The 27,919-nt window shown below is 34.5% G+C and overlaps 5 protein-coding genes and 2 pseudogenes across 7 annotated transcripts; 2 read left to right on the plus strand and 5 right to left on the minus strand.

The window, feature by feature from the left end:
- Window positions 1–1,227: 1,227 nt before the first annotated feature.
- On the minus strand, window positions 1,228–4,197 carry LOC125610088 (annotated as a pseudogene).
- A 1,246-nt stretch (window positions 4,198–5,443) lies between these two features.
- On the minus strand, window positions 5,444–6,187 carry LOC125575816 (annotated as a pseudogene).
- Window positions 6,188–10,423: 4,236 nt separating this feature from the next.
- On the plus strand, window positions 10,424–13,913 carry LOC106406286. Of its 3 annotated transcripts, none has more exons than XM_013846911.3 (11): window positions 10,424–10,582; window positions 10,750–10,908; window positions 10,979–11,091; window positions 11,168–11,234; window positions 11,351–11,379; window positions 11,482–11,575; window positions 11,730–11,819; window positions 11,919–12,114; window positions 12,405–12,593; window positions 12,791–12,961; window positions 13,175–13,913. In XM_013846911.3, exons 2-11 carry the CDS (start codon window positions 10,759–10,761, stop codon window positions 13,555–13,557), a joined length of 1,482 nt encoding a protein of 493 aa, XP_013702365.2. In that variant the 5' UTR covers window positions 10,424–10,582; window positions 10,750–10,758; the 3' UTR covers window positions 13,558–13,913. The 3 variants fall into 3 exon arrangements, with proteins under 3 accessions (XP_013702365.2, XP_048637773.1, XP_048637772.1); XM_048781816.1 differs by having other exon boundaries at window positions 12,794–12,961; XM_048781815.1 differs by having other exon boundaries at window positions 10,489–10,582; window positions 10,755–10,908.
- Window positions 13,489–14,322, minus strand: LOC106406287 (protein LHCP TRANSLOCATION DEFECT). The gene is made up of 2 exons (XM_013846913.3): window positions 13,950–14,322; window positions 13,489–13,863 (listed from the first exon to the last, which is right to left on the minus strand). Exons 1-2 carry the CDS (start codon window positions 14,220–14,222, stop codon window positions 13,606–13,608), a joined length of 531 nt encoding a protein of 176 aa, XP_013702367.2. The 5' UTR covers window positions 14,223–14,322; the 3' UTR covers window positions 13,489–13,605.
- A 216-nt stretch (window positions 14,323–14,538) lies between these two features.
- On the minus strand, window positions 14,539–17,506 carry LOC125610086 (putative F-box protein At1g50870). Its single transcript, XM_048781818.1, has one exon. It carries the CDS (start codon window positions 17,403–17,405, stop codon window positions 16,206–16,208), a length of 1,200 nt encoding a protein of 399 aa, XP_048637775.1. The 5' UTR covers window positions 17,406–17,506; the 3' UTR covers window positions 14,539–16,205.
- Window positions 17,507–19,369: 1,863 nt separating this feature from the next.
- LOC106422208 (putative F-box protein At1g47790) lies at window positions 19,370–23,138 on the minus strand. Its single transcript, XM_013863029.3, has one exon. The coding sequence runs from the start codon at window positions 20,620–20,622 to the stop codon at window positions 19,444–19,446; it is 1,179 nt and encodes a 392-aa protein (XP_013718483.2). The 5' UTR covers window positions 20,623–23,138; the 3' UTR covers window positions 19,370–19,443.
- Window positions 23,139–23,310: 172 nt separating this feature from the next.
- Window positions 23,311–27,071, plus strand: LOC125610090 (protein MAINTENANCE OF MERISTEMS-like). The gene has a single exon (XM_048781821.1). The coding sequence runs from the start codon at window positions 24,747–24,749 to the stop codon at window positions 26,844–26,846; it is 2,100 nt and encodes a 699-aa protein (XP_048637778.1). The 5' UTR covers window positions 23,311–24,746; the 3' UTR covers window positions 26,847–27,071.
- The last annotated feature ends 848 nt before the right edge of the window (window positions 27,072–27,919 follow it).

Raw genomic sequence — 27,919 nt, forward strand, 5'->3', positions numbered from 1 at the left:
CCCCAATAACTGCAGACTCCGAGTCAAAGAAGGCTATTATCTCTCAGTTTCAAAGAAGGTTCGTTGAGTATTCTCTTGTGCATCCCTGTTCTAAGCCTTGTCTTTTTCAAAACACTGAATATGCTATTTCTTATTGAAATGAAAACCCAACGAAAACAAAATATGAAGAAATAATAACTAGAATAGTATAGTAGTATAAGCACTAGCTGTTGGAAAAGAATTAATTATGCATACTCGGGAATCAAAGCAAGTTCTAGGAAATGAAGATCTCTGTATGCACAACAACTATTCTCCTAGGAAATGAAGATCTTTTGCATGTTCAGCTTTTAAATTATTCATGCAAGAGCATGCAAGTGTTGTTGCATTTATTTTTCGAATCTTGTATTGCCTATATAAAGGTTGTGGTTTCTCTCTTGTAAGATATCCTGAAATACATTGAATATACATAAAATAGACAAGTTCTCTTATCTAAACTCGTGCTCTCTCTTCTCTCTTTACTTGTGTTTAATCAATGTTCACAATGTATAGTGCTTGAGGATCATGGTTTAGAGGCTGCCTTGTGGCAGCCTAATACTTGTCTAGATACTCACTTAACTCTTTGTATTTTATTCTTAACTCTAGATTACTGATTCTTAATATTTTTTATCTCTGGTACACAAACTCTTTGTGTTATGTTGCTTCTTAAGAATTAGTCTCAAACTAGAGTGTTAATCTCCTTTGTATAACCGATTTACTCGATCTGTAGTATTCTTGGTTGTATGGTAGGTTATTTGTGTGGTTTCACATACAGATTATATATTGGTTGTTTCTACTCTTGTTGAGGACGAGTTCTATGTTGTGGGTGAAGGAGATTCAGTCACAAGTTGATTGTATTCTCTCTTGATATAAGTCAATCTCTCATAAATTCTCAATTTCTGTTAGCAGATGGGACAATCTAATCAGGATACAGAACGCCCTGAAAAGTGTAGATGCATAAATGATTATGTGCACAGTTGGTGCTACTCGTGCTGCTGTTGATGCTAGATAGGTTCCTAATGACCTTCATGTAATATTTTTTGATCTTCTCTTTATTACACTCCTTTCACTGTAACGGCTTTTACTCTCCAGGAAGAGTTTGTGTGTGTTGGGTGGGACAAAAGCTATACATGGCGTTTGTTGTTTCCGAAGCCATTCAGTACTTGGATAATAACAAAGACGCAGATGCACCTATTTCAGGTAATTAACACAACAACAAAACCTTTTCTTCTAATCGTTAATCTTATTATCGAAGTTAGTACCAAACTATTGGGTATGAACTTGTTGGAGATCTTTTTGAGGTGATACTCGAGTTAAGCTTCCTGAAAAGAAATGAGAAACTCTTAAGCTCTCAGTTGCAGACCACAGTAAAGTAGTAGTGTATATAGCAAAACTTCAATTTAAGTGGTCTGAAGAATCATTTGTCATAAGCTCTCTCTCACTTCTGATTCTCTGCTAATAATATGAATTCGATATTAACTTGCTTGTCAATAGTAAATTGTATACATCAAAGAATTAGAATGATAAATAGTAGTTACCACAGTTAGGACATAACACAGATAAAGGAACTATGCAGAGTCCTCTCTGCGTCTATTCATGTCTGTATGCATCCTCTGGTCCTATAGCTTCTAATGAAACCCCATGGATCCTTTTCATAAATCCATATTACTTGGATTATCTATGATGATTTATTTCACATGTTGGATTTCACAAAAGATACTAAAGCATAAAAAGCCATATCTGATCTTACACAAAGCAAGTAGCTCATAACTGAGTTCAAAACGTACAAAATGAAACACTTGAACCAAAGCAGTCTTCAAAAGATACTAAAGCATAAAAAAACATTATTGAACTTTCCTTTGAGCAAACGAGCTGCTGCTGCTGCAATTTTCTTCTGTTTTGTGGCTTTCCTTTCTTTTAACCATGCCACATTTCTTTCAGCCCTGGCTATACGCTCGTCTATTGACAATGCCAGCTTCTCTATAGACGATGCAAGCTTCTTCACATTGTGTAGACTCTTTGTGGACTTCATATGTTCCTCACTTCCGAGGACAGTGTCATGAAACAAGCAATCATCTCCCTGAGTTCCATCACCTACAGCCTTGCCTTTGTTTGATTCACCAGTTTCTTGAGAACCTCCGGGAGCAAGATTTTGACAAGGAGTTGTTTCATTGTTGTCTGCTTCTGATGCAATCTTTGTCTGGATCATACTGTCATCTTCCTTCTTCTCTGAGCTCGCCTTTCTCCAGCCATGCCACCATCTTCATGGAGCAGACACTCTGGCTCCTTGTTGCCATCATTTGGCATAGCCATCTTCTCCAAATTGCTTCCATGTACATTAAGCTCATCATCATTACCTTCATTCTTTTGCTCTATTTCTGGTGGTGGTACAGTTTCCTTTCCATTAGCTCTTACCGAAACAAGCTCTTGAAGAGGGCCAGAGTCATTGTTATCCGCCTCAAACCTACTCTTTTTACCTAGAGGCTCAGAAGCATCTTCTCCACCACTACACTTCTTAATACTAAGTCTCCTAATCTGAGCAATGGTGAGGCTAAGATCTTCATCATCATCACTGTCATGTGTCTGACAGCAACCAACAGTACAAACTCTCTTCCTGCGAGTCCGTTTCCTAGAACCTGAAGCAGATGTATCATCACCTATGATGTTTCTTGATGATTCAACAACACATTTTTCCTTAAAGAACCCTGGAGTTGTGGATACGACTTCCTCCACCAGTCGCAGAACATTGACGTAACACGAGGTACCGCAGAACGGGAAGGGATGAATAATGTCAAATCCTCAATAGGCTTGTTGTACTCATCCCAAGCTTCTTCCTCTGAAAGGTTGCTCCTGTTAACAGGACAATGAACATCCTGAAGCAGCCCAAACTGTGCAGCTACTCTATTAGGAAAGTAGTGTTCCACACTATCCATTCCCACAAGTTCAGACACCTTGATGCATCTAGCAAAGGAGATGAATGCCTCATCAAGCTCAGGCCCAACAGGAACCCACATTGCTTTCTCCGGGTAAAACTTAGGAACCTCCCAGTTTTTCACAGTGTTTGTGAATGGTCGCCACTCAACTTGAGTTGTCTAGAATCCGTCTCACATCGTTGTTTCCCTCTTTCACATCATCCCAACGAGCCAACCTTATCTGACCTTTTAGCAACGGATTAGTGTCTTTGGGACGTAGCTCCTTGAATCTCTCCCATGTCCAGACTTGGACCAACTTAAACAAAGCGTTCAGCTCAATCTTGTCGTTAGAAAAGTCTCTAGTGTGGTCTTTCAAGAGAGTTAAGTCAGCATACAAGTGAGCAAGCACAGCTGGAGCCAAAGCAATCCTAACACCACTCGCGAGATGAACAGCAACTGGAAAAACAGCTTCATTGATCTGATAGTACCGTGTGGGAAACACAAAGTAGCTTAGCCACAAGGCAAGAAAAGCCACATGTTCCAGCTCATCATCATCGCCACTGTCCATGAATCTACTCATCCAAACTGTTTGAGTTGCTCTATTACTTACTTGATCTCTCTTAAGCACCACCCGTTCTTTCTCTAGCTTCTCCTTAGTCTTCTCTCCTGAGCTATCTAAACTAGCAAAAACTGGTGAGCCCAAAACAGAGAAACCTAACAGCAACAAGACGTCTTCAAGTGTTATGGTTGCTTCACCCCAAGGGAACACAAAGGTGTTGGTGTCAGGACACCATTTCTCAGCTATTTCAAGAACTAGATCTGAGTCTTTAGTGATTTTTAGAGTGGACGCAACAACTGCTTCGAAGATTCCAGCTTTTTTCCAAGTGGGTTCGTGTAAAGCAGACATCTTTGTTGCCCAAGACTTGAACTTTGCGTTGGGAAACCTCCACCCGTTGAAGGAAACACTCAAAGACAGAGCCTTTAAGTCAAGAGGAGGAGACCCTTCAGTGGAGGTGGTGAAACAGGGTTTTAGAAGATGGGTGGAGGGAGACACCATCAAGTCTTCTCTCTCTTCAACAAGATCTTCCATTGCTGGAGAAGAAAGTTTGGCTCTTTTTCTCTCTTTAGTGTTTGAGGTTTGAGTGTTGGGAGGAGAAACACCATAAGCTCTTCTCTGTCTTGAAAGATGATGAAAGCTTTGTTTTTTTTTGGAATTTTTGGTTTGACTGTACGTTTGAAATTTGAAAGAACGTTGAGACGGAAACAATGATGTTTGCAGAGGTGATTGAACTAAAGCTGGAACTGGAAGTGCAACAGTTTCTTTTTAAGGCAAGCTGGAAAAGAAACCCCATTAATTAATAAAAGGTCTAAGCCTGTTAACATCAAATGAATTACTACTTTATCATTTCGAACTCTCTTTTATAAATGTTTCGTTTGTCTTCTTGTGACCATTATGTTTTCAAAAAATGTATAGATGATGGTGCTATATTTTACAAAATAATGTTATAATGTTGAAAAAGGATTTGATACAATAATTTGCATTTGGAAAAGAGACATAAACTGATAATTACTTTATAGGCACGCATTTGAAGTGTGGTACTTCTTTTTGTTCAGTCTGATTGTTGAATTGTGGTATTGAACTCTACATAGAGTTTTGTGTGTGTTATAAGCTGTCTAGCATGCAAAAGTCAAAAATAAAGCACACCAAAAGATTGATTATGTGTGACATTGTTGTTTTGTTTTGTTCTAAATATTAGCAAAAAAAGACATTGTTGTTTTGTTTCCTTAAAATTTTGTTGGAGAAGTTTCACATCAAATGGTTAGACATGAACAAGCTAAGAACGTTCTGGAGCCTTCTTGTCGACTTAGTTAGTCACAAACCATGCTAAGTAACAATTGGCTATGAAACTGTAGATTTATGGACATGTTGGAGGTCTTTTTTGATAAGGTGATATGCTAAACGAAATAAGACCGGAGAAACCAAAACTGGTATGTTATCATCTCCTAAGCCTTTTGTATTTTGAGGTGCAGTCTATATATACAAACTGAGTAGTCTTTTGATATTTGCAAAGTGCTTAACTTTCAATATGATTTGGATTTTCTGTACATTAATTTACAACATTAATAGTAAAAATTTTACATCAAAGAATCGTCAGAAGATTAAAAAATAATAATCACTGTTAAAAACTTGTGTTTGAAAAGAATCATCAAGCAATAAAGTTGGATAACATTGATAAAGGAACTACACAAAGTCCTCTCTTCTTCAATTCTGCTAAGAAGAATTCTTCATTTATCTTTGATACTGTGTCTGTTAAGCATCCTCTCTCCTATAGTTCCCAAGTGATAAACATTTATTGTTAGACAAAAATCAAGTTTAGGTTAAAATGGAAATATTAACCTCAATTTACTTTTTGCATGCAACAAACTTTTTCTCATAGAAATATTACCTCGGATGTAACATTGTCCATGGATATTCCATGTTTTGCATTATACTCCGCAACATCCAACACACTAAAACCCTGAATAAACCACACAAAATGTTAGAAAATTAACTTAAGAAAAATGAAAAAAAAAACAATTCCACAAGTTAAGATACATTTATATGTATCTAACCTTGGTTTTATTAGAAGGAGAAGAAGCTGTGTCTTCTTCTTCTTCCTCTCGTTTTTCTTTTTCTTCTTCTTTGTATTGATGAATGATTCGTCTCTTTTTAGGATTAGTGTTAATGCTATTATCCTTTCTTCGAACAAGATTATTTATCTTTGTGGTGTGGACAGGAGATGCAGCGTCTGAGATCATGGAAGAATCACTATCGTAGTAATGAATCGTTTCTTCTCTGCCTTCTTCATGATCAATGTCTTCAAAGTAGATTATCCAACTACTCTCTTCTTTTTGATCTTGATCTTCGTGTATCATTCTGACTCGTTTCACGATGTTGTTAACGGAGTTCTCCATTGAAGTGTTGGGGGTATGCAAAAGGAAGATGTGTATGTAAGTTGAGACGTTTGTTGGCAAATGATTTTGTTATAAGATATGCTCTCGTTTATATAGTAAAAGATAGAGAGAAGAAGATCATGGAAGTTGTAGGTGTGGCTCATTTTAGTCCCTATCTCCTTTTTTGTTTTTATTTTAATTCTTATATTTAGTTTTAATTGTAATATTAATTGTCTTTATACTGACTAGTGTCGGTTCTTAGACATATCACATATGTACCTTTTTCAATTAGGAGACGAAATGGATCGCAAGATTCAGAACGCCATCTACCTGAGGTAAAGAGATGTTGGATCTTAGACATGTGTGCCTGCGTTTATATGTGAAATATTTTTCTTTACGTTGCTAAATGGGAAATATTATGTTTCACAGTTGATAAAGTTTAAGAGCATTCCTTTGTCAAGTATTTTCTACAAACGAAAAACAAATACAATTTAAAGAATTTTAATATTTTTCTTTACATTTACGTTTTGTAATAATCTAAGGAAAGTGATAAGATATACAGTATAGTTTTGTTTAAATAGATATACCATGTTTAAGAATAAATAAATAGATATACTATGTTTTTAGTGTAAATGTTATAGATATACTATGTTAGCATATAAATCTAAATGCAAAAAAAGGAAAAAATTACATATCTTAAATATTTATAAATTATATATATAGGTCGACTAGTTTGGTTTCTTGATATGCAAGAACAATAAAAGGAGGGAAAGTGGTGGACCTTCTCGTGGGTTAGTGGATAATGTGATTGTGCACGTTTGACAACTCTCGTTGGTCTCTAAATGAGTTTGCTAAATCTAAACGCCACTCAGATTATATTATATTAGCATCATTATAACATATCTTCTTTTTTTTTAAGAATAAAAACACAATATGAATAATTTCAATTATAAATGTATATACTAAGCCGTGTCATAATTAATTAACCCATAAGATTCACTCATTGAGATTGAGATTATCTGAGGAATTTAAAATAGATAACCCATAAGATTTACTCAATGGTAAAAATCCCTAAAAAACCATGACTAACAACACCTGAAACATCATGTTCAAAGTAGATATCATCTTTCCTACTTAAATGAATTTCTATATATAGAATCATCGATATATAATACTACTTTTTCATGTACTCTGAAAATTTAACATTAGAACTTGTTTTATTATCATAACAAGTAGAATTCATTTTATATTTGAAATCCACTAATATTGTAATTATAACTATATCATTAAATCATTAACTTATTGTTAATTTCATTGGTGTGATCTTATACTATATATATGTCAGCCATACATTACGCATATATCATATTTTATAGAAGATGTATTTCAATCTAATACTTGAGAGAGTTTAAATTGAATTGTAGATGATTTTAGGTGAGATAAATAATTTTTAATTTTAATTAAAAATCAAATTATATCTAAAGTTATTAACCCGTTCGACTAGCCAGTTTTTATCTCAGAATTTTTTTTTTTTTTTTTTTTGCAGAATAGTTCTGAAAGTTTGAGTTTAATACATATCTATAAAAGTTTAGAAATGAATGACCGTGCACATTCATTAGAAAAAGATGTCAGAACCAGAAGTATAGTATTTTCTATGTAAATAAAACATGGTCGAGTAAAGTTATTTTCAGAATAATCTTTAACTGATCAAAACTTGTTTCATGTATATGATAAGTTGATTAAAAAGGAATATTCCTATGATAACTACCACACAATAAGTACTTACGAATATTCTCTAGTGGCAACCAATATTAACCAACCCTTTTCACTATGACGAAATCCAATGTAGATCAGGTTTTTGACACCTTAAACTGATTACGCATCCTCTTAGCGTCATTCATTTTATGCGTCAGAAACAAAAGTTTACAGAAAAACAAAAGTTATACATTTCATTTTGATATTTCTTGAAAGTGATATTGACAACCCAATCCAAATGGGTGTTTACATCAAACTATGCTGTTTAACCCGAAAAATATTTTAAATATTATCAAAATATATTCTGCCGGACTCAAAAGATTCAAGTAGTGTGGACCAAATTATGTATTCAAAGTTTTAAACAATGGATTATAAGTACATATGTCGCTTTTCGTTAATTTGGCGTTAACCCCACTATTATCTTTGTGTTTTTAAAAATCAATGCCTAAGTATGGACCAGACTATTTTCGCCTGCTTACCACGTTATAAAATCACATTCTCGTTGAATCTTTGTTAACACTTCCCCACGAATTACATGTCTTAGTCATTGACCATATTTATTTATTTCAAGAAGTAAGAACCAAGTACTATGCCGTCTCCTAATATCATATTTAATTGTGAAATTTATTTTACACACATGCCATCTTGTGTCTTCTAGTTCGTAGATCAAACTAACATTTCAGTTTCTCCAAGAAAAAAAGAAATTTTTATTTTTAACTGAGAAAGAAATCAAAATACAAAGGATATGGATAACAGTAGAAAGCCAATTGATATTACATTAATTTATTTTATGTTTAAATTGTAAAAGTAGTAATTAACAGTACAAATACATGATCAAAGATTCAAAACTATGTAAAAGAAAAATAAACAACATTTGTTACAAGATTCTCGAATTTAGTTTGTCAAATAGATTCATTTAAAAACAATTATCTGCCGACTGGTGTATTTTAACCACTCTCTTGTCACAATGAGCTAGCGCAATATCTTTCATCACACATGACTGTGCTTACGTACTATCTTCGCGCATTAAAATTTCGAAAAGAAAGCCTTTCAAAATTCTAATTAATATTTTTTTATAAGAATTTATATATTTATGTGTTATTTGTCATTTTTGTTGTTATTATGAAAGAGTTTGAACATTAAAATTCAAAAAAAACTAAAAAAAAGACAAGTAGACTCCCTATCTTCGTACCACAAGCCGGAATGTTACAGCTTGGTTCAAATAGATTGTTCTTGAAGGTTATATCCATAACTATTGGACTATGAAAACAATCATTTCTTATTCTTGTTTCGCCAACAAACTCTTTAAAGCTAAAGGATATGTCTTCCTACTCTTCAAGGTCAAGCTGGAAAGCAGAAACTCTGCAAAGTTTTGATTTGATAATTGATCATCCTTTGACAGTTTAGCAACTTTTCTTAACATCTAAATTACATGGTTTGGTATATACCCCCTAAAAGCATTAATGTCTTCTTTGAGTAGGAATGGGTCCAACGAATTCTTTCTGCAAGGACAAAGCAATGACTTTAATTGTATACTTTTTCTTACTACAATCAGTCTGACTCAAAATTAAACTACTATGATTGAAAAGTTGTAAGAAAGACCTATTTGACTTACCACAAAGGTGGTATCACACACATTTGCATGGGGAAATAGATGATATGCACTAGGCTACTGTAATTTGGTCAAGCTATAGCATCCCTCGCCATAAATTTCCTTGCTTGGCTGGTGATTAAAAAATGATGTCCAATTAGGAATATGTTACTTAGTTAGGGACTGTAAGTTTCACCGGTCTACCTCCTATGAAACTTTTTACCAAAAATGCGTAATCATCTCTACTATGAATGCTTCTTCAACTATGATTTATGATCTCTGATTGCAAGAAAATGCGGACTTACCCCCTACCGTGATTGGGATAGAACAATGGATCAGATGATTAGTCTTCCTTCCAGTAAAGCACATCGACCAATCACACTGCTGACTCAGCTTGATTGGAAATCAATCATCTACTAGATATGGTGAGAGGAATGCATTACTACACTCCAACACTCTTTTTTTGTGGATGCCCTTTACTCCATCTTCGATCGACAACTCATAAAACGAATTCAGAGCTTCAGAGATACAAACTTTAATCATTCCTCATATGTGATGCAGTGATGGTTCTGATGGGGGATATACTTTAACCCCTCTATTTTCATCTGCATGTCTTTCTCTTTTTCTCATTCCAAGATTACCGGTCACAATTTTTTTTTGTTTCTATCAAACAGTTAAAGTGCTTTAGATTTTCAGAAGGATGTTTTATCACCAGAAAACAATCATTTCATATCCAACATATCACGATATGTTCAATACGACCGTGTAAAAACAGACACGTATTTTAAAAAAAATCAAATAAAATATATTTTGTTTACTTTTTGGTGAAATCATATACCAGTTGCCATACTAGCTACCACTTAATCTATTTTTACTTACATGAATATTACATTAGCTAATTTTGCTGACCATGATGCCACATGTATAATAATTATTTAAAAAATAAAATAGTCGTTTTATAAACTATTTTTTAGAAAATGTAAAAGTATATAAATTTTATTATTTAGTAAATTAGCAAAAAAAATAATTAAATAATAAAAATTGACACGTCATCAAAAGCGTAATTCCCTAATGTGTTTTTTTTTTCCAGAGTCATCTTTGTTTCTACACCTGAACCGAACCATACTTGCCGGAGGTGAACTAAACCGATTTGGAGGGAAAAAACCGACTGGCAAATTCACTATTTAATCTCGGTCACCGGTTCGGTTCGGTAATGCTGAACATATCGGTTTGAATTAAACGATTAAACCCTAGTTTAAAATTCTGAAACAAGGTTCTGAAATTTCCCGACAGCGACTCAACTTTGGTTTCTTGTCAATCCATCGCTTCACGACGGCGACCATCGATTCATCTCTATAAACCATAGAATCCAGAGGTGAGTCCTTCTCGACTTTCATCCTGATGTGAGTAGTAGAACGAGTCACACTCGAAGTTGCCTTGGTTTGAGCTGAGTCTCCTCGTGTCAGGGCGTGTTAATACTTTAAGTTTCTACTTTGTCTCTAGTTCGAATTTGTATGAATCTGATTGTAAGTTTCCTTACAGAACAGTACCATGGGTGATGATATACAAGCCAAAGCTCTAGAGGAGAAGCTGAAGAGTCAGCTTCGTCTTCTTGAACTCGAGCACGCAGTCTTCGAGAGAATGGTTTACAAGAACAAGAACCAGCATCGTAGATGCTCCTATTTTCAGTACCTTCTCAAGGTATATATCTATCTACATGAGATGAATTTGTTTCTTGATTTCAATCTATAATTAATTTTTATTAATTTAGGTGAGAAGGGATTTGAGGCTATTGAGAACAGCAAACATGGTGGAGATTCTTAGACCTTGCTTTCATGTTATCGCTGGGACAGGAACTAAACAGAAGCTCCATGTTTTGGAGAGGTATGGCTTATGTTTCTTACTGATATATGAGAATGGTATTTTAGCTTAGCTCTGATATGTTTGGGGTTTTATGCAGCTTGAAGTTGAAGAAATCTCCAAGTATCTTGGACCGACTTCGTGGAGCTCTTCATCTACTCTCACAGGTATACTCTAATCTCTCTATATTATATGTAGCTTTCTGTGTTTCTTGGGTTGATACTAGCTGCATAAACAAACTGTGAACAAGAGTGTTCTGACTGGTCACTGTGTGTTGGTGCAGATGACTGAACCCATCTTGAAGGCAGCTAGGTACTACTGATTAGTTTATGAATTAAACTGTTTTTGTGTAATTTCTCATTGATAATCGCATTCAAGTAATAATTGTTTTTTTCGTTAAAATTTGTGTTACAGTGGTATATCCGTTTTGCTAGCTTGTTCATTTTTCATAGGATCTTCCATGACATTTTTGGCGCTGCTTGCACGTCTCCGAGTGTTGATTCAACAAGTAAGTTGACTCCTAAGAAGAAAAAAAAACATTTTAGTTAGTTTCTGTAATCCATGATCTTAATTAAATACACACTATGATTGATCTTATTGTTATTGTAGTATTCATAATTAAATACACACTTTAATTTGTTCATGGTTTTGGGTTCCTGCAGATATTACTTGATGCAGTTTCAGTTTTCAATTCGGTAACCTCTACATCCTTGAAGAAACAGTCTGTGAAGATAGCTCAGGACGGGGTTGAGGTCGGTCTAAGCTTCTTTGTTGGACCCTTTAGTTTATTTCTTACACTGTTCAATGATCATGTCAGTAAACTCTGTCTTTTTCTATTTGGAAACATATAGGTGTTCCGGGAGTTCTATCCAAAGGATGAAGGGTGCTTCACTTTGTTGGATTGCGTATGGAAGACTGATAAATACGTCCTACTTGAGACATTGCAGAACCGTGAGAGTAGTAAACCTTTAGAGGAGAATGTTTCACAAGACGCTACTACTAGAGATTCGTTGGTACAGTATCAAACATCTGGTTCTTCTCTGGGAGGTAAGAACATTCACTTAATTGCAATTTGGTTGTTATTTTTTTGTTCTGTAGCTAGAATACTGGTTATGTGACTTATGTCCATAGCACCTAGTGTAGAGAGAGAGCCACTTATGTGACTTATACTTGCATGTTGTCTTACATATGGAGTTTAAAACGGCTCAATGGTTGTAGAGTCTAGGCTTTGGATGGGTTTATTGGTTAAAGCGTAGCAAGATTAAAAATAATAATTTATATGTTATTTGTATGTAAACTGAATATTTGTGCTTTTGGTTGAATTGTTCCACTTGCAGAAGATCTCTCTCTTTTGCCTGAAGCTGACAACGGTGGTGTTACTGTGACAGAAAGTTCGACTCCCATTGCTGAAACAGCTTCATCCAAGACTAACAATGCGTTGCAACCAGAAGTTTCAGATAAGCCAGAGGATGCTACAACTAGAGATTGTTCAGTTCAGTATGAAACATTTGTTTCTCCTCTTGGAGGTAAGAAGCTCCACAGAATTATGCTGGTTATGTTCTGAGCACCGATCCAATAAGTAGGCGTAGTAGACTTGTCTAGACCTTCATAGTTTTAGTACTTCAACTAAAACATTTCTTCTATGGAATCCTGCTTTTAGAGTTTGAAGTGCTCAAAGGTTGTATAGTCTGAGTTTATTTAACTGAAAGATTTGTTCTTGCAGAAGATCTCTCTCCTTTGCCTGAAGCTGACACCGTTGGTGTTACTGTGATAGAAAGCTCGACACCCATTGCCGAAACAGCTTCATCCAAGACGAACAGTGCGTTGCAGCCAGAAGATGCTACAACTAGGGGCTGTTCAATTCAGTATGAAACATCTATTTCTCCTTTAGGAGGTAAGAATCTACACAGAGTTACTGTTTTCTTGTGTTTTTTGGGTTCCCTAGAGCGTATGTTGGTTATGTACTTGTTTAGATCTTCACTGCTTTAGCGTTGCGAATGGTCAAAGGCTAAAGAGTTTAGGTTTCATTGCTTGATAAGATACAGACATTCTCTGCTTTGTACTTCACTGAGAGTTTCGTGCTATTGACTGATTTGTCCAACTGCAGAAGATATGTCTCATCCTCTGCCTGAAGCAGACAAAGACGGTGGTGCTACTGTTACAGAGAGTTCAACTCCCATTGCAGAGGCAGCTTCTTCCAAGACTAACAATGGATCTCAAACAGAAGATTTAGAAAAACCAGATGATGAATCTACAAAGCCACCAAGTCCCGCAAAAATCAACACAAACACAACCAAACCGAGTTGCAGAGCAACAAAGGTGGCTTTCCTACCTGTGAAAAGACCTTTCGCCGCAATAACACCAAACCCCATAGAAGAACCGCCAAGAAAGAAACAAGAAACAGGCGAGAAAGACAAGAAGGAAGCAGAAGAAGAAGATGGATTTTATAACCTACTCATCCGGGGAACTCATAAAGACAGTTTGTTCTAGCACAACATTTCTTTAAAATAAACTCAGGAACATAATATGCGCAGTTCCTCAAGCCTTCTGAGTGGAGTAGCCAAGGATCAAGTCACGTATCTCTTCACTGTTAGCTCTGTCGAGAGCAGTTCTTCCATCAGCGTCCTTAACCGAGTAGCTAGCACCAGCTCTAAGCAGCTCCTCGATCTTTGGTTTGTCACCTTCCGTGGCTGCTAGCATCAGTAGGATATCGACGGGATGAATGTTTAGGTTAAGAAGAGCTTCCATCTTTGAATAGGTGCCTTCAACCGCAAGCATCCCCATGTAATTGAAATACTGCAATACACATTAAGACATTATTTCAATATTTAAAGCTTCTTCACATCTACAATGAGTGTTCGTTCAATAACTAGAAGACAAACCTGTTCAACGTCGTCTTTATCGAAGTCATCACGTGTTTGACTGCCATAGATGCCGGCACTTTCAGCATCGACGCCGTTCTTGCCGAACTTGAACCAGCAAGTGGTTCTTGAACCGTTGGAGGGTCCGAGTCTGTTGGGTCGGATTCGAAGCTTTAAGTTTCGGGTTCCGAGGAATCGAGAGGAGAGCTGCTCTGGTGAAGAAGAATGGTTGATGGGTTTGGTGGAGAAGAGTGAAGGTGCGCATGAGAAGGAGATGGAAGAACAAGAAGCCATTGCTGTTCTGTCTCTTGATGATTCAGTTGTTTTGTTATCCACTCATTTTCTCCCTTCCTATCTAAACGAATAAAAAAAAACAAATCTGATTAGTTTCCCACCGTTAGATTTCATACTGTTTTTGTGTGCCAACAAAAAAAACAAAACAGTTCAAAATCCGTAATGTTGTTTTAATCCATCTACGAATCATTATGTGGCAAATTTCCACTGGTGACCACCAGCAAAAGGAATAACACAATGAATATAAGATAATTAAGAAAATTAAACAAAAAAGTTTTGGAAATAAAAGTATAATTATTTTTTAAACAGTTTTTAAATGATTGCTAATAATATAGTAAATTGAGCAACCCGTAGGTTCTATATATACCTCTCATTTTAAAGATTAATAAAATAAATATAAATGATTTTAAACCATTTATAAAGTGATCAATACTTTATAATAATTTCTCATTTTTGATCTTTTTTGTTAATTCTCTTTAATTTTATGAAAATAAATTTTAATTATAATTTTTAAAGAGAAATAAAAAATGAGAATGTTCAGTTAATTTCTTTTAAATGATATAAATTTTTAGGAACATAATTTTTGTTATTCATTTATATAAACACATTACATAATTGTAAGAAAAAACTATAGAAATATTCTCAAGTAGCACAATATAAAAGAACTAATTTTAAAAAAATACATCAGATGATAATTTGGATTTCGATTTTATAGTTAGCGTTTATGGTTTAGTATTTAGAAAAAAATTATTCTAAAATAGCATTAAACATTTTTTGACAAAACATATTTTATTCTAAAAGTAGCCCATAGGATAATTATTTTTCAAAATAGCATAAGTTAAGAAAAACTAAAATTATATTTATTTGGGTTTGAATTTAATAATTAAGATTTAATTAATTAATCTTAATTAAATCTTAATTATTAAATTCAAAAACTATGAGGAACAAGTTTACAATCTTACAAAGGAAATGAGATAAGGATTTAGAAGGGGGGATGAGGTTCTGGTTAAGCACCAAATAAGTTTTTATAGGAAATTTTGGAAGATTATGGAATAGTAGGAGGAAGTGATGAACATCTAGTATGAGTGAGCGTTGGCTGCCTAGTAGGAGTGAGAGCTAGGTAGATTGGAGAAGGTTGAGTTGCGATAAAGAAGTCTAGTAGGAGTGAGTGCTGAACATCCAGTAGGAGTGAGAACTGGCTATCTAGTAGAAGTGAGAGCTAGGTAGATTTGAGAAGATTGATAAGGGATGAGAAGGTTGATGAGTTGAAGCCTCTTTCTTTCTATTTGGTTTTTATTAAAATTTTATAGAAAATCTTAAAGAAAGTCACACATAGTTGTAACAAGGTATTTTCTTTTTGAATTAAATTTAACATTCAATTCAAAAAATAATAATAATTAAGATTTAAGGTATATTATTTAAGGGGTGAGATTAAGATTTGATGGTTTGGCGTTAAAAGTAAATTAATCGTTTTATCTTTTTATTAATGCTAATTTGGAGATTTGTTTTCGTCATGTGCTATTTTCTTCATAATTTTTGTGATATCTAAAATATTTATTATATTATTTTAGGCTTGTTTAGTATTATCCTTGTAAATGAATGGTATTTTAAAGATTTTCCCTTTGTGTGCTATTTGCGTAATAAACTAATTTTGTTAATGTTATCTAAGGGTAATATTAGCCCAAAAAAACTATTGTCTTGTTTTTGAAGATTTTGTTTTCTATATTAGACATGGGTTTGTTTTGACACTACATTGATTGGTCAAACAGAATTGAGCCTTGTTGATTAATGTTTTGTTCATTTGTTCATTTTTTTTAAGATCATAAAAGAGTTTTGGTAATTAAAATAAGATCAAAACAAACTAAGGAATAATAATATTATGAACAAAATAATCCCCCAGACTAAAAATAAAATATGAAGAAGATAAAATAATGAAATTGCATAAAGCTATTATCATTCTAACGAAAAAAAAAACAAATTTGTTTAAAAAGACCTAAGACTCTCTATGTGATTCATAACAACAGGGATATTATACAGACGACTATTTACAAGTCCATGCTTGAGCCTAGACTCGTCGTCTGCGATTCCATTAAACCCAACTCTATGAAACTTGTTTCTCTTTGGATCATAAAATAAAACATAATACAATTTGCGAAACCTATTTGGTACGTAAACGAACTCACCAGCATCCGTGATGCCTATGAAATTGAAAGCTGTTTCCAAACTCCGATCATAGAAAGGTATAGGTATGGGTAAGTCGCGACGCGACCATTCATGTTTCTCTGCATCCATCAAAGTCCACAGTATAGTGCCATCACCTGCAGCGTTATGAGTAACACAAGCTAACCTTCCCTCATAAGATGCGAGTATACCACCAGGTCTACTATTATTGCATGGTAGTTTTATCACATGGAACTCTTCAGATCTCACATCAAAACTCATTATAAAGCCAAATCTCTCTGTCTTGTCACTATATGCATTATAATAAATAAAGCCGTTAGTGCATACATGACGGGTAGGGTAAGAATTAACATAATGCTTATGGCTAGTTTTGATCCTTTTCCATGATTCTTGAGCTGATCCTAGTGCGAACACCCGATACTCGTCTATGGTTTCATCAAAACGCATGCACAAAACTTTGTGTTTAGCATCAACTGGATCATATCCTAAAAAGAATGTTGCATAGTCCCAGCTCTTTTCGGGTTTGGTTAGGGTTAATAACTTTCTCGTTGTAGGGTTCCAGATTATGGGTTTTGTTTCTTCTTGAAAGCAAGAGATCAAGCCATGGACAGATGCCCTAGGGAAGAAACGACGTGACTTAGGGTATGTCATATGATAACTGTGAACAGGCTGAGAAGCAATTGAATGATACTCGTAATTTGAAGGCTGGCGGTCTTGTGGAATCGAGAAAACAAACAACCTGTCAGCTCTTTTGAAGGTGAGAAGAAGACTTGGCTTCCTTTGTCTGGATTGAGTTTCGAACTTGTTGATGAAGTATGGATCGGTGGTGACAGATGACCAGAGCTTTGAAACACAACGAAACCTGCCAACAGATTTCGCAGGCAATTTTGAGAGTATCTCCGAGATTAGATCAAGAGGAAAAGAAGATCTCACAACAGATTCTTGAGATTTTATTCTTGCTTTCTTGTGGATTTGTTCGGTTGTTTCCTGTTGACGATCCATGGTCGTCTGTCAACCCTAATATATTCCCTCAATAAATTCTATGTTTTTTTTTGTCTGTTATAAATTTTCATTAGTAAATAAAAAGTAGATAGATTCCTTTTTAACATAATAGAAGTCCTTTTTCTTTATAAAAACGGGAAAAAGGAACGGATAATTATATCACTTTTGGTAGGATTTACTTCAGTTTTTTTTTTTTTAATTTGAATCTATTTATGGTTAAGACTTTTAAATAGGGTAGGCATTTCGGTTTATACTCGGACTGAGTTTGGGTTCAGTTCGATTTAATTTTGCTTGGGTCTAACAAAACTTTAATAAAATGAACCGAAGTTAGTTTGGTTTGTGTTCGGTTTGGTTTAGTTTATTTGGTTTGTGTTTGATTTTATTTAGTTCAGTTTTGTTTGAGTTTTGTTTGTGTTTGTTTAATTTAATCAAATTTTTTAATTTTTCCTAATTCAGCTACAAAAATATAATTTTAATATATAAAAAAAAATCACTTGACACTAATTTTTTTTTTAATGTTTAAACGTAAAACTACACATTGTTATACAATGAAAATGTAGAAGAGGTAATCTAATAATTTTATTTTATTATCTTTGAACTTAATATAATATAAGTACTATAAGTAGTATTTCTGTTTTGATGATAGTGTATGAGATTCATATTCTGTTTTTTTAGTTGTTAATTGTAATTTTATATTTATTCAGAAGAAAAATGTTTAAAATTATGTTTAGATATTTAAGTTAGATGGTTTAATACCTTAAATATCAATATTATTAATATATTTAACTAATATAATTAAATAAACACTTCGATTTTTCAGTTCGGTTCGGTTTAAAAAAATCAAACCGTTTGGATTGATAAAACCTTTAACCAAATGGTTGGAACACATATTTTGGTTCGGTTTGGATTTAGTTAGATCAATTCGGGTTGTTTCGTTTTTTTTTTTCATCTCAGACTTAGAATATTGAGATTGCATGTTTTAGTTTTGGTTCCGTTTGTTTTGCTTAACTATATAGAAAACCAGTAAACTAAATCGGTTTATTTTCTCTTTGATTAAAATTAGTGAAGACAGAGAGCCACATTTGAAAGACCATGGACAGTGTCTTAAGGGTCCCAAAGCCGACCCTCTATGTGATTCGAGACAATAGGGATATTAAACAGACGACTTTTTACAAGTCCATTCTTGAGCCTTGATTCATCGTCTGCGATTCCTTTTTACTCAACTCTGTGGAACTTGTTTCTCTTTGGATCATAATATATTAATATAAAACGATTTACAAAACCTTTCTGGTAAATAAACAAGCTCGTCTGCATCCGTGAGACCAACTTAGTTGCAAACTATTTTCAAACTCCGCTCATAGTAAGATAAAGGCGCAAGAAAGTTTTTAGGAGACCAAACATGTTTTTTCTGCATCCTGTAAAATTAACAATGTAATGCCATCACCTGGAAGATTACTTCTAAGACAAGCTAACGTTCCCTAATATGTGAGTACACCACAATACGTAATATCATTCCACGGAAATTTTATCATATGGAACTTTTCAGATCTGACATCAAAGCTCATTATAAAGCCAAATCTCTCTGTCTTGTCAGTATATGCTTTATAATAAATATTTTCGGGTTTGGATATAAGTGATGTATTCGGTTTATTCGGGATCCAAGTGGTTTTTGGGTGCCACATTTGAAAACCTGGACAGTGTCTTAAGGTTCCAAAGGCGAACCACATGCAGTGATTTCCAGAAGAGGCAGTTCAAGCCATACCCCAGTAATATTCTTATCCACTGAGCAGCAGTTTGCCTTAGCCTTAGTATTTGTTTGAATATGACTTGTTTTTTATACATCTTCTGATCAGATTAATATAACAAAAGCTAGTTTCTTATAACATCGTAGAAGAACTTTGATGATATATTACGAAGAACAAAAACTCTCTAGATTACAATTAAAATGTAAAACCATTATAAGATACGATAAATCAAGAAATTGCATAAATTAAGCGTCATTCTACAAAAGAAAAAAAAACAGGAATTGTTCCAAGTGTTAAAAAGACATGAGACTCTCCATGTGATTCCTGACAATAGGGATATTAAACAGACGACTTCTTACAAGTCCATTCTTGAGCCTTGATTCATCGTCTGCGATTCCTTTATACTCAACTCTGTGGAACTTGTTTCTCTCCGAATCATAATATATAACATAAAACGATTTGTAACACTTTTCTGGTATATAAACAATCTCGCCTGCATCCGTGATACCAATTAAGTTGCAAACTAGTTTCAAACTCTGATCATAGTAATGAAAAGGCACAAGAAAGTCTTTAGGAGACCAAACATGTTTCTCTGCGTCCTGTAAAATCCACAATGTCATGGTATGACCTGGAATATTACTTCTAAGACAAGCGAGCGTTCCCTGATATATGAGTACAGAAAAATACCAAAAAGTATTCCACGGATATTTTATCATACGGAACTTTTCAGATCTGACATCAAAGCTCATTATAAAGCCAACTCTATCTGTCTTGTCAGTATATGCTGTATAATAAATAAAGCCGTTAGTGCATACATAGGCAGGGTAAGTGTTAACATAATGCTTATGGTTGGTTTTGATCCTTCTCCATGATTCTTGAGCTGATCCCAATGTTAAAACACAACCCTCGTCAGTGGTGTCACAAAAACGAATGCACAAAACTTTGTATTTAGCATCAGTTGGATCATATCCTAATAAGAATGTTGCATACTTCCTCCATCTTTTTTCGGGTTTGGTTAGGGTGTAAAACTTTCTCGTTGTAGGGTTCCAGATTATGAGTTTTTTTGCTTTTTGAAAGCAGCAGATCAAGCCGTGGACCGATGCTCTAGGAAAGAAGCGACGTGATTTAGGGTATGTCATATGATAACTGTGAACAGGCTGAGAAGGAATTGTATGAGGTTCGTTTGAAGACTGGCGGTTTTGTGGAATCGAGAAAGCAAACAACTTGTCACCTTTTTTGAAGGTGACAAGAAGACTTGGCTTCTTTTGTCTGGATTGAGTTTCGAACTTGTTGATGAAGTACGGAGCGGTGGTGATTGATGACCAGAGCTTTGAAACACAACGAAACCTGCCAACAGATTTCGCAGGCAACTTTGAGAGTATCTCTGAGATTAGATCGAGAGGAAAAGAGGATGTTGATTGTATTCTTTTTTTTTTGTTGATTTGTTCGATTGTTTCTTCTTGCTGATCCATTGTCGATCAAACCCTAATCGGCCTCCCCTCCTCTATAAGCTCTCTTTTTATCGTCGTATAGTTTCAAGATATATATATTGTTATTATCTTTACGTAAACTAGAGTCTTTGTCCGCGCTACGCGCGGAAAATGCTTTTAAATATTTTAATTTTAGATGATTAGCTATGAAAAAATCAAATTTCATTGTTTATTTTAATTAAGATTTTATTATATGTTGTACACCGGTTTTTTCAGTTTATGAATTAATTGATGAGGATAGACTTTGACGGAAAAATTAATTTGAAGACGTAATATAAAAAATTATTAAGACATGAATAAAAAATAGAAAGATGTTTGGAGAGATTTTTGTTTTTCTATAGCTTTGATTTGTTTTGATGGTTTTATTCCGATGAATAGGTTAAATTCGCCTTGAGTTCATCTTTTGGTTGGGATCATAGCTTAGCTAACTCATAACTACACAATTTATTGAAGTCGATTTATTCAACTCCTAAATACTTCGGACTGTAATGTTGATTACATCACTTTCAATAGAATGTGTTGACTAATCTATGAAAGAAGGGACATGAGGATCTAACCTTGTTGCTTTCAGGTTCAGAGAGATGGATTTGCTTGCCCAAAACTTTAAAATTTGAATGAATCCCCTTATCACAATGCATCCACATAAAAGAGATATAGCCCAGCGAAACCAAAACCGGATTGCCTTGATAATAACACAGTATATAGAATAATTATATTTTTATTTTTAAGGGCAAATCTCCAAAATAGGACATTTCTAAGTTTATGTCACAAAAATAGCTCTCAAAACTAAAATGACCAAAATAGCATTTTTTTTTCTTTTTTTTTTTCAAAATTTGAAATCTTATCCCCAAAACCCCATTCTTCAACTCTAAACCCTAAAACCTAAACTCTAAACTCCACCCCTTAACTCTAAATCTTAATGTCTAAATTAATTTACCATTGAGATATAAGTGTATATTTATCTCTTTTGATATAACATTAAGTGCTATTTTGGTCATTTTTATTCTTAGAGGCTATATTTGTGACAAAAAAAATTTTAATGCTATCCTAGTCATTTTCTCTATTTTTAAATATGTTTTTATTTTTTGACAATGTCTAACATAATAGATAGTATTAATTATTTATTAAGAGTAACATAGACATTAGTCACTCTAACTTTTAATATGAGAGCTCGAATGTCAAAAATCACTTCATAAATAATAATTTAGATATATTTGATATATTTTATAAATATTGAATAGTTTGGATGGTTCAAATAAAAAGAGAGATAAATCAGATTATTTCAATTATTTTAAATACACCAAATAATTTGAAAATAGGTAAATTAAATATTTTAGTTTTAAAATAGTTTTAAATCTAAATTATATATTTTTAGTATTCATTTGATTTTTAACTCCAAATATTTTGGATGTTAGAAATATAAAAATAGTTATTCATATTTTTGGTTTACTTTTGTAATTTGGTTTGGTATTTAATTTGCCATGTCTAGTTTGATTAACAAAATAATAAAATTGATCGAGGTATAAGGATCTCCAAAAAAAAGGCAAACTGAAATGTCAAACCCGTGACTTGAAGGTATTGGCTGGCGCAACCTTATGTACTGAGACAGAACATTCTTTGGCTTTTTTTTCTCTCTCTCACACAGACATCATCCTCATCACACCCTTTCCTCGCACGCTCACATTCACCACCTCTCTTCTATTCTTCTTTCATGGCTTCTCTCTCAGATCTGATCCACCAGTTGCACTTCTTTGTTTTCCAATCTTAAGATCCAAACCTCTCGCCCAAATCATTCATACCTAACCTTACGCGCCACCGCCATGTCCACTCCACTACTGCTCCCTGTCACCAATCAGCAAGCTGTTCAATCTCAGCCACCAATCAACACTCCCGCCTTCCATACCTTCTTCTCATGCCTATCCACCTCTATCCGCGACGGCTTATCACAACGCCGCCCATGGGCAGAGCTCGTCGATCGGAGCTCCATGGCGCGACCTGAATCCCTCACCGACGCTTTGTCACGGATCCGGAAAAATCTGGCCTACTTTAAGGTGAACTACGTCGCCGTCATTCAATTATAAAGGAGGAGAAACAGAGGAAGTTGAAACGAAACCATCAAGGAATGAATTAATAAAATAATTGAATAAGGGAGTGTGGGTTGTGTGTGATAATTATTGTTTGTTATCAGAGTTTAGGTTTCTTTGAGATGGGGTTCAAGTGGGCTACTGAAAATTATTATTAGCCCAGAGATGTTATCAGATTTTCATACTTGTCGACTTGAGTCTGTTATGACGTGGCAGAACAAAACGTTTTTATTGGCTTGAATTAATTGCTGACGTGGATAGCCTCTCTACTCCTCATATAACCCTTTTAGTATTAGATAGATTGCCACAAATACCACATTCATATTACCAATTTTCATGTTTACACTAATCAAAATAAAAAAAACATTTATACCTCTAGATTTAACTAATCTAAACTTAAGGTTTAGAGTTGTGGTAGAGTTTTTGAAATGTGAAATTTAGGATTTTAATAAATATATAAATAAATACTTAAAAATATATAAAAAAATTAAAATAAGTTTCAAACATAACTTTTGATTTTCAAAAAGAAATTTTGAAAAAAAAAATCAAAAAAAAATTATAAAAAAGTTTGAATTTGAAAATTATAAATCGGAAACATATTTTTATTTTTTTTATATTTTTTTAAGTCTTTGTTGAAGTTAGTTCTTTTTTTTGGACAACGTTGAAGTTAGTTCAAGTGTGGACTTGGGAGAGGTTCAAGAACCTAAGACGAAAAGCTAGAGATATACCCAAAGGTGAGCCAAGAATAGCTCAGTGGGACAGTCTTCAACAAAGACATAAGAATGTGAGGTTAAGGTTTGATGATTTCGAGTGGCGTCCATACACTAAGCCTTTGAAGAACTAGAACCCACTTCTGGTTTACATTGAAGAAGCTAAGTGGGTGACTGGTTATAACAGGCTTGAATATAAGTTTGCTTCGCTTGCTAGATGTGTGAGAGTCTCTCAGCTTGCTGGAGATGGTTTTATAGAGAGATACTATCCGAATCGAGTGAAAAGGCAATTCGGTTTGGCTCAGGATCTTCCTGATTACAACAAGTCACTTGAAGGTTTCAAGCTGTATATGCCTTCTCGACTTGCTAGAGGTTATGTTACTGTAAGATACAGAGACTGGTGGGTGAAGTCAGTCTCGGAGTTAATGAGATGTGAAGAGATGCACAAAGAAACAACTGAAACTTTGAATGGAAGGAATAGACTTAGTGATGATGATGTTGATGTATCTCCCAAGGTATTGCCTTTGAGCCAAGTGGTTCAGAATCTGGAAGAAGGCTTTGTTTCAAAATCCAGAATCTCAATTACAGTCAAACCTCAAAATATTTGACACTCTTCTATAAAGTTTTGATTCAAAAATATATTTTCTCCATCTTTTTAATACTTGATATTTTAGAAAAAAATATTGTTCTAAATTAGATGATATTTTCAGTGTTCATTGTAAAATTTATTAACAATTTATGTGTACATGACTAATGGTATTGTACGTTCTATTTTATTATTGTTCAAATTGTAGTTATGTAAAATATTTAATAATATTTTTGGAGAAAAAATATAAAAAATTAAATGTTCTTTTAATCTATGTGATTAATCCTAAAATTTCATTTATTAAAAAATTGAGAGGGTAAATTTTTTGTTATTTTTATGCAATTTTTAATAGTTAACAAAAATAAGTTGTAAATTTTTTTAAAAAAAAAAGAATTATCGTTATTCAAATAATATTAATTTAAATTTATTAAAATAATTAAACATAAAATAATGTATTTATAATCAATTTTAAACATTTTTTGGTAAACCCAACAAATTCGATCATTTAGGTAGAGAGATAAAGAGTAAAATTTAAAAACCAAAAATTAATACTTTTTGTTTATATTAGTACCGTCAACATTTATTGAGTAAGAAGAAAATAGCATTTGCTTGTTTGCCAAATAAAGCAAAGTGTTACGTTCACTCTCCACCATTTTTCTCTGCCTATACATTGCAAACACTGATCACTTCTTCACTTTCTAAATCCCTAACTTTGCTTCCTTCTCCATGGCGAACCCATCGTCTTCATCTTCATCACATCCCATCACTGAAGAGAGAGAAGAAGTCATGGTTTCTGAGAAAGGTCACACCTTTATCAAAACCCACTTCCTAAAACCCATCGCTACCTCTTCCGTAGCCGTAGCCGAGCTTCCCCGTCAACGTCTCTCTGTTTCATCTCCTCCTTCAGAGCTGCTAAAGCGCTTGTCTTCAGCAAAATCCTTATCTGGGTTTTGGGTTGCAGAGCGTCGTTTCGTCTCCTGGGTCGGAAAGATGGAAGCTTTACACGAACCCACGTGGAGAAAAGCTGGGATCTTTGAAGCCATCAAGGCCTCGACTTACAACATCACTAAGAACCCGTCTCTGCTTCTCTCTGTTTCTCAGAAATGGTGTCCTGAAACGAACTCTTTCGTCTTCCCTTGGGGTGAAGCAACGGTAACTTTAGAGGATGTGATGGTTCTCCTTGGATTCTCTGTTTTGGGCTCCCCTGTTTCGGACTCTGTACACAGCTCCGAGATGGAAGATGCGGTGGAGAAGCTGGAGAAAGCATGGGAAGAGAAGAAGGCTGGACATGATATGGTGAGGGAAGAGCCATGGACGTCGAGATTCTTCGGTAGAGGTGATCTGGAACACGAAGCTTTCCTTGTGTTGTGGCTTTCTTTATACGTCTTTCCTGAGAGAACTCGTCGCTCTATCTCCAAATGTCTTGTTCCTATCGCTGTTCGTTTAGCTAGAGGTGAAAGGATTGCTCTTGCACCTGCTGTTCTCGCTGGTGTATACAAAGACTTGGGTCAAATCAGTGGAAGATGTGATGGCAAACTCAATCTAAAGTCTTTGTTGAAGTTAGTTCAAGTTTGGACTTGGGAGAGGTTCAAGGACTTAAGACCAAAGCCTAGAGATATCCCCAAAGGTGAACCAAGAATAGCTCAGTGGGACAGTCTTCAGCAAAGGCATAAGAATGTGAGGTTAAGGTTTGATGAATTTGAATGGCGTCCATACACTAAGCCTTTGAAGAACTGGGACCCACTTCGGGTTTACGTTGAAGAAGCTAAGTGGGTGACTGTTGATAACAGTCTTGGTGATGAGTTTGCTTCGTTTGCTAGGTGTGTGAGAGTTTCTCAGCTTGTTGGAGATGGTTTTGTGGAGAGTTACTATCCGAATAGAGTGGCAATGCAGTTCGGTTTGGCTCAGGATCTTCCTGGTTTGGTTACTCGTCATGGAGACTTCACAGAAAAGGAGGCTTGGGATGATTACAACAAGTCCCTTGATGGTTTGAAGCTATACATGCCTTCTAGACTTGCTTCAGGTTCTGTTACTGCAAGATACAGAGACTGGTGGGTGAAAGAAACAACTGAAACTTTTAATGCAAGGAATAGATTTGATGATGATGCTGTATCTCCCAAGGTGTTGCCTTTGAGCCAGGTGGTTCAGAATCTGGAAAAAAGCTTTACGGCAACAAGATCTAGTATGCGTAGATTAGCAAACAAAGATAAGATAGGTGAGTTGGCGAAAAGTCTTGTATCTTCAAGGTGGAAGATGAAGGGAGCTCAAGAGCATGATGAAGAAGAAGAAGAAGAAGAAGAAGAAGAAGAAGATAACATGACCATTGCTCAAATTAGATCTAGGAGGAAGTATAGCGATGCAGATAAAGCTGGAGGAGATGTTTCTGAGCCACTTGGAAAAAGAAGGAGAAAATTTCAGGTGATGGATAGTGATGATGACTCAGGATCTTGTCAAAAGCTTGCTTCAGTGAAAATAGAAGCAAAGAACGAGGAGTATGATGAAACTGCGAGCAACATACAACACAAGACAAGGCAAATTTGTGATGATGATGAGGTTGATGTGAATGGAGATACTCCAGGGAAGGAGAGTATGATCGTTGATGAGGCCAAGAAAGCTGAATGTTGGCTTCATGAAGCAAGAGAAAAGAAGAGATGCAATGAGAAAAGAAGAGAAGATATTCTTGAAAAACTGAAACTGAGGAACCTTTCGATAAAGGAGAAAGAGTTGAAGTTGGAGGCACGTATTATGGAAGTAGAGAAGACTTTGGGGAAGATCAGAGAATCGAACACCAGAGGAAACAAGATCAAAATTGAAGCTTCTGCTTAGCTAGTTTGTGTCTGAAACTTTTCAAGAGGAGCCAAGACAACAATGTCACACATTATCAATTCTTTCGGTGTGATGTTTTTTTAGCCCTTTTGAATTAGACAGAGAAGCTTTACTTGGTTAGTATCCGAAAGAAATATCAAATGAGGGAATCAATACTATTTTGAATTCTTGGTTTATGATTTGAGAAAAAAGATACACCGTTCGGTTTATAAAACTTTTGAATCAGTTTTCTGGTCCATTCAGGTTCGATTATGGTACAAGAATATTTCAAATGTCATTGCACCTTTCCTTGTGTTGTGAAGATAGTTTTGGAGGTGGGTTTCACCCTACTTCAGATCCAGTCCAATGCCACTGAATAACGAAAGAAGACAATCGGTCCACAAAAGTCACATGCCCATCTCAAGCTGAAAGGATGATCAATGTAAAGCTACATAGTCAAACCAAAATGTAAGAAAAATTAAGGTGTTATTCATTAATGAATTTGAGTAGAATTTAAATCTAAGGAAAATCTGCTGTTATTCAATTGTTGATTTTAATTCCTTTTTATAAATCTAGTGTTATTGATTCTTGTATTTAAAATATTTTGTGAGACATTAGTTTCAAAATACTATCACAAATGTTTTACTATATATAGTTATTATATGATTGCAAAATGGTAGCAAATCTTATGATTTTTATGAAAAAAATATGATTGTAGTTACAAATTAGTAGCAAACTGCGACAAATTATGTAACTCTTTCGAATCCATACTTTATCCAAAAAAATTAAATCTAGTGTTATTAGTTCTTGTATTTATAATATCATAAGTAAAATAATTTAAACTCTATTGTTATTCAATGTAAGAGTTGAAATGATCAGTTGAAATTTAGTTTTATTCATATATGGATTGATTTTCATTGTGAAAAGAGTTGAAAAAGAGTTGAGTGATTTTGCTATTGCCTTATGAGTAAATAAGAATCCGTACTTTACCCAAAGATTTTCAGTTGATAATCAGAGTTATCAACTCATTTTTCTTTACGTGAGTTTTGTTTTATTTTCTTCTTTTTTTCTTTCATATATATTTTCTTCCTTCT

Source organism: Brassica napus, chromosome A6, assembly GCF_020379485.1.
Source record: "Brassica napus cultivar Da-Ae chromosome A6, Da-Ae, whole genome shotgun sequence".
Taxonomy (NCBI): domain Eukaryota; kingdom Viridiplantae; phylum Streptophyta; class Magnoliopsida; order Brassicales; family Brassicaceae; genus Brassica; species Brassica napus.

Coding starts and splice junctions, on each gene's coding strand:
- LOC106406286 (XM_013846911.3), top strand. CDS start 10,759: ATGGGTGATGATATACAAGCCAAAGCTCTAGAGGAGAAGCTGAAGAGT. Junction 11,235..11,350: donor CTCTTCATCTACTCTCACAG/GTATACTCTAAT, acceptor GTGTTGGTGCAG/ATGACTGAACCCATCTTGAA. Junction 11,380..11,481: donor CCCATCTTGAAGGCAGCTAG/GTACTACTGATT, acceptor TTTGTGTTACAG/TGGTATATCCGTTTTGCTAG.
- LOC106406287 (XM_013846913.3), bottom strand. CDS start 14,222: ATGGCTTCTTGTTCTTCCATCTCCTTCTCATGCGCACCTTCACTCTTC. Junction 13,864..13,949: donor ATAAAGACGACGTTGAACAG/GTTTGTCTTCTA, acceptor TGTGTATTGCAG/TATTTCAATTACATGGGGAT.
- LOC125610086 (XM_048781818.1), bottom strand. CDS start 17,405: ATGGATCGTCAACAGGAAACAACCGAACAAATCCACAAGAAAGCAAGA.
- LOC106422208 (XM_013863029.3), bottom strand. CDS start 20,622: ATGGATCAGCAAGAAGAAACAATCGAACAAATCAACAAAAAAAAAAGA.
- LOC125610090 (XM_048781821.1), top strand. CDS start 24,747: ATGGCGAACCCATCGTCTTCATCTTCATCACATCCCATCACTGAAGAG.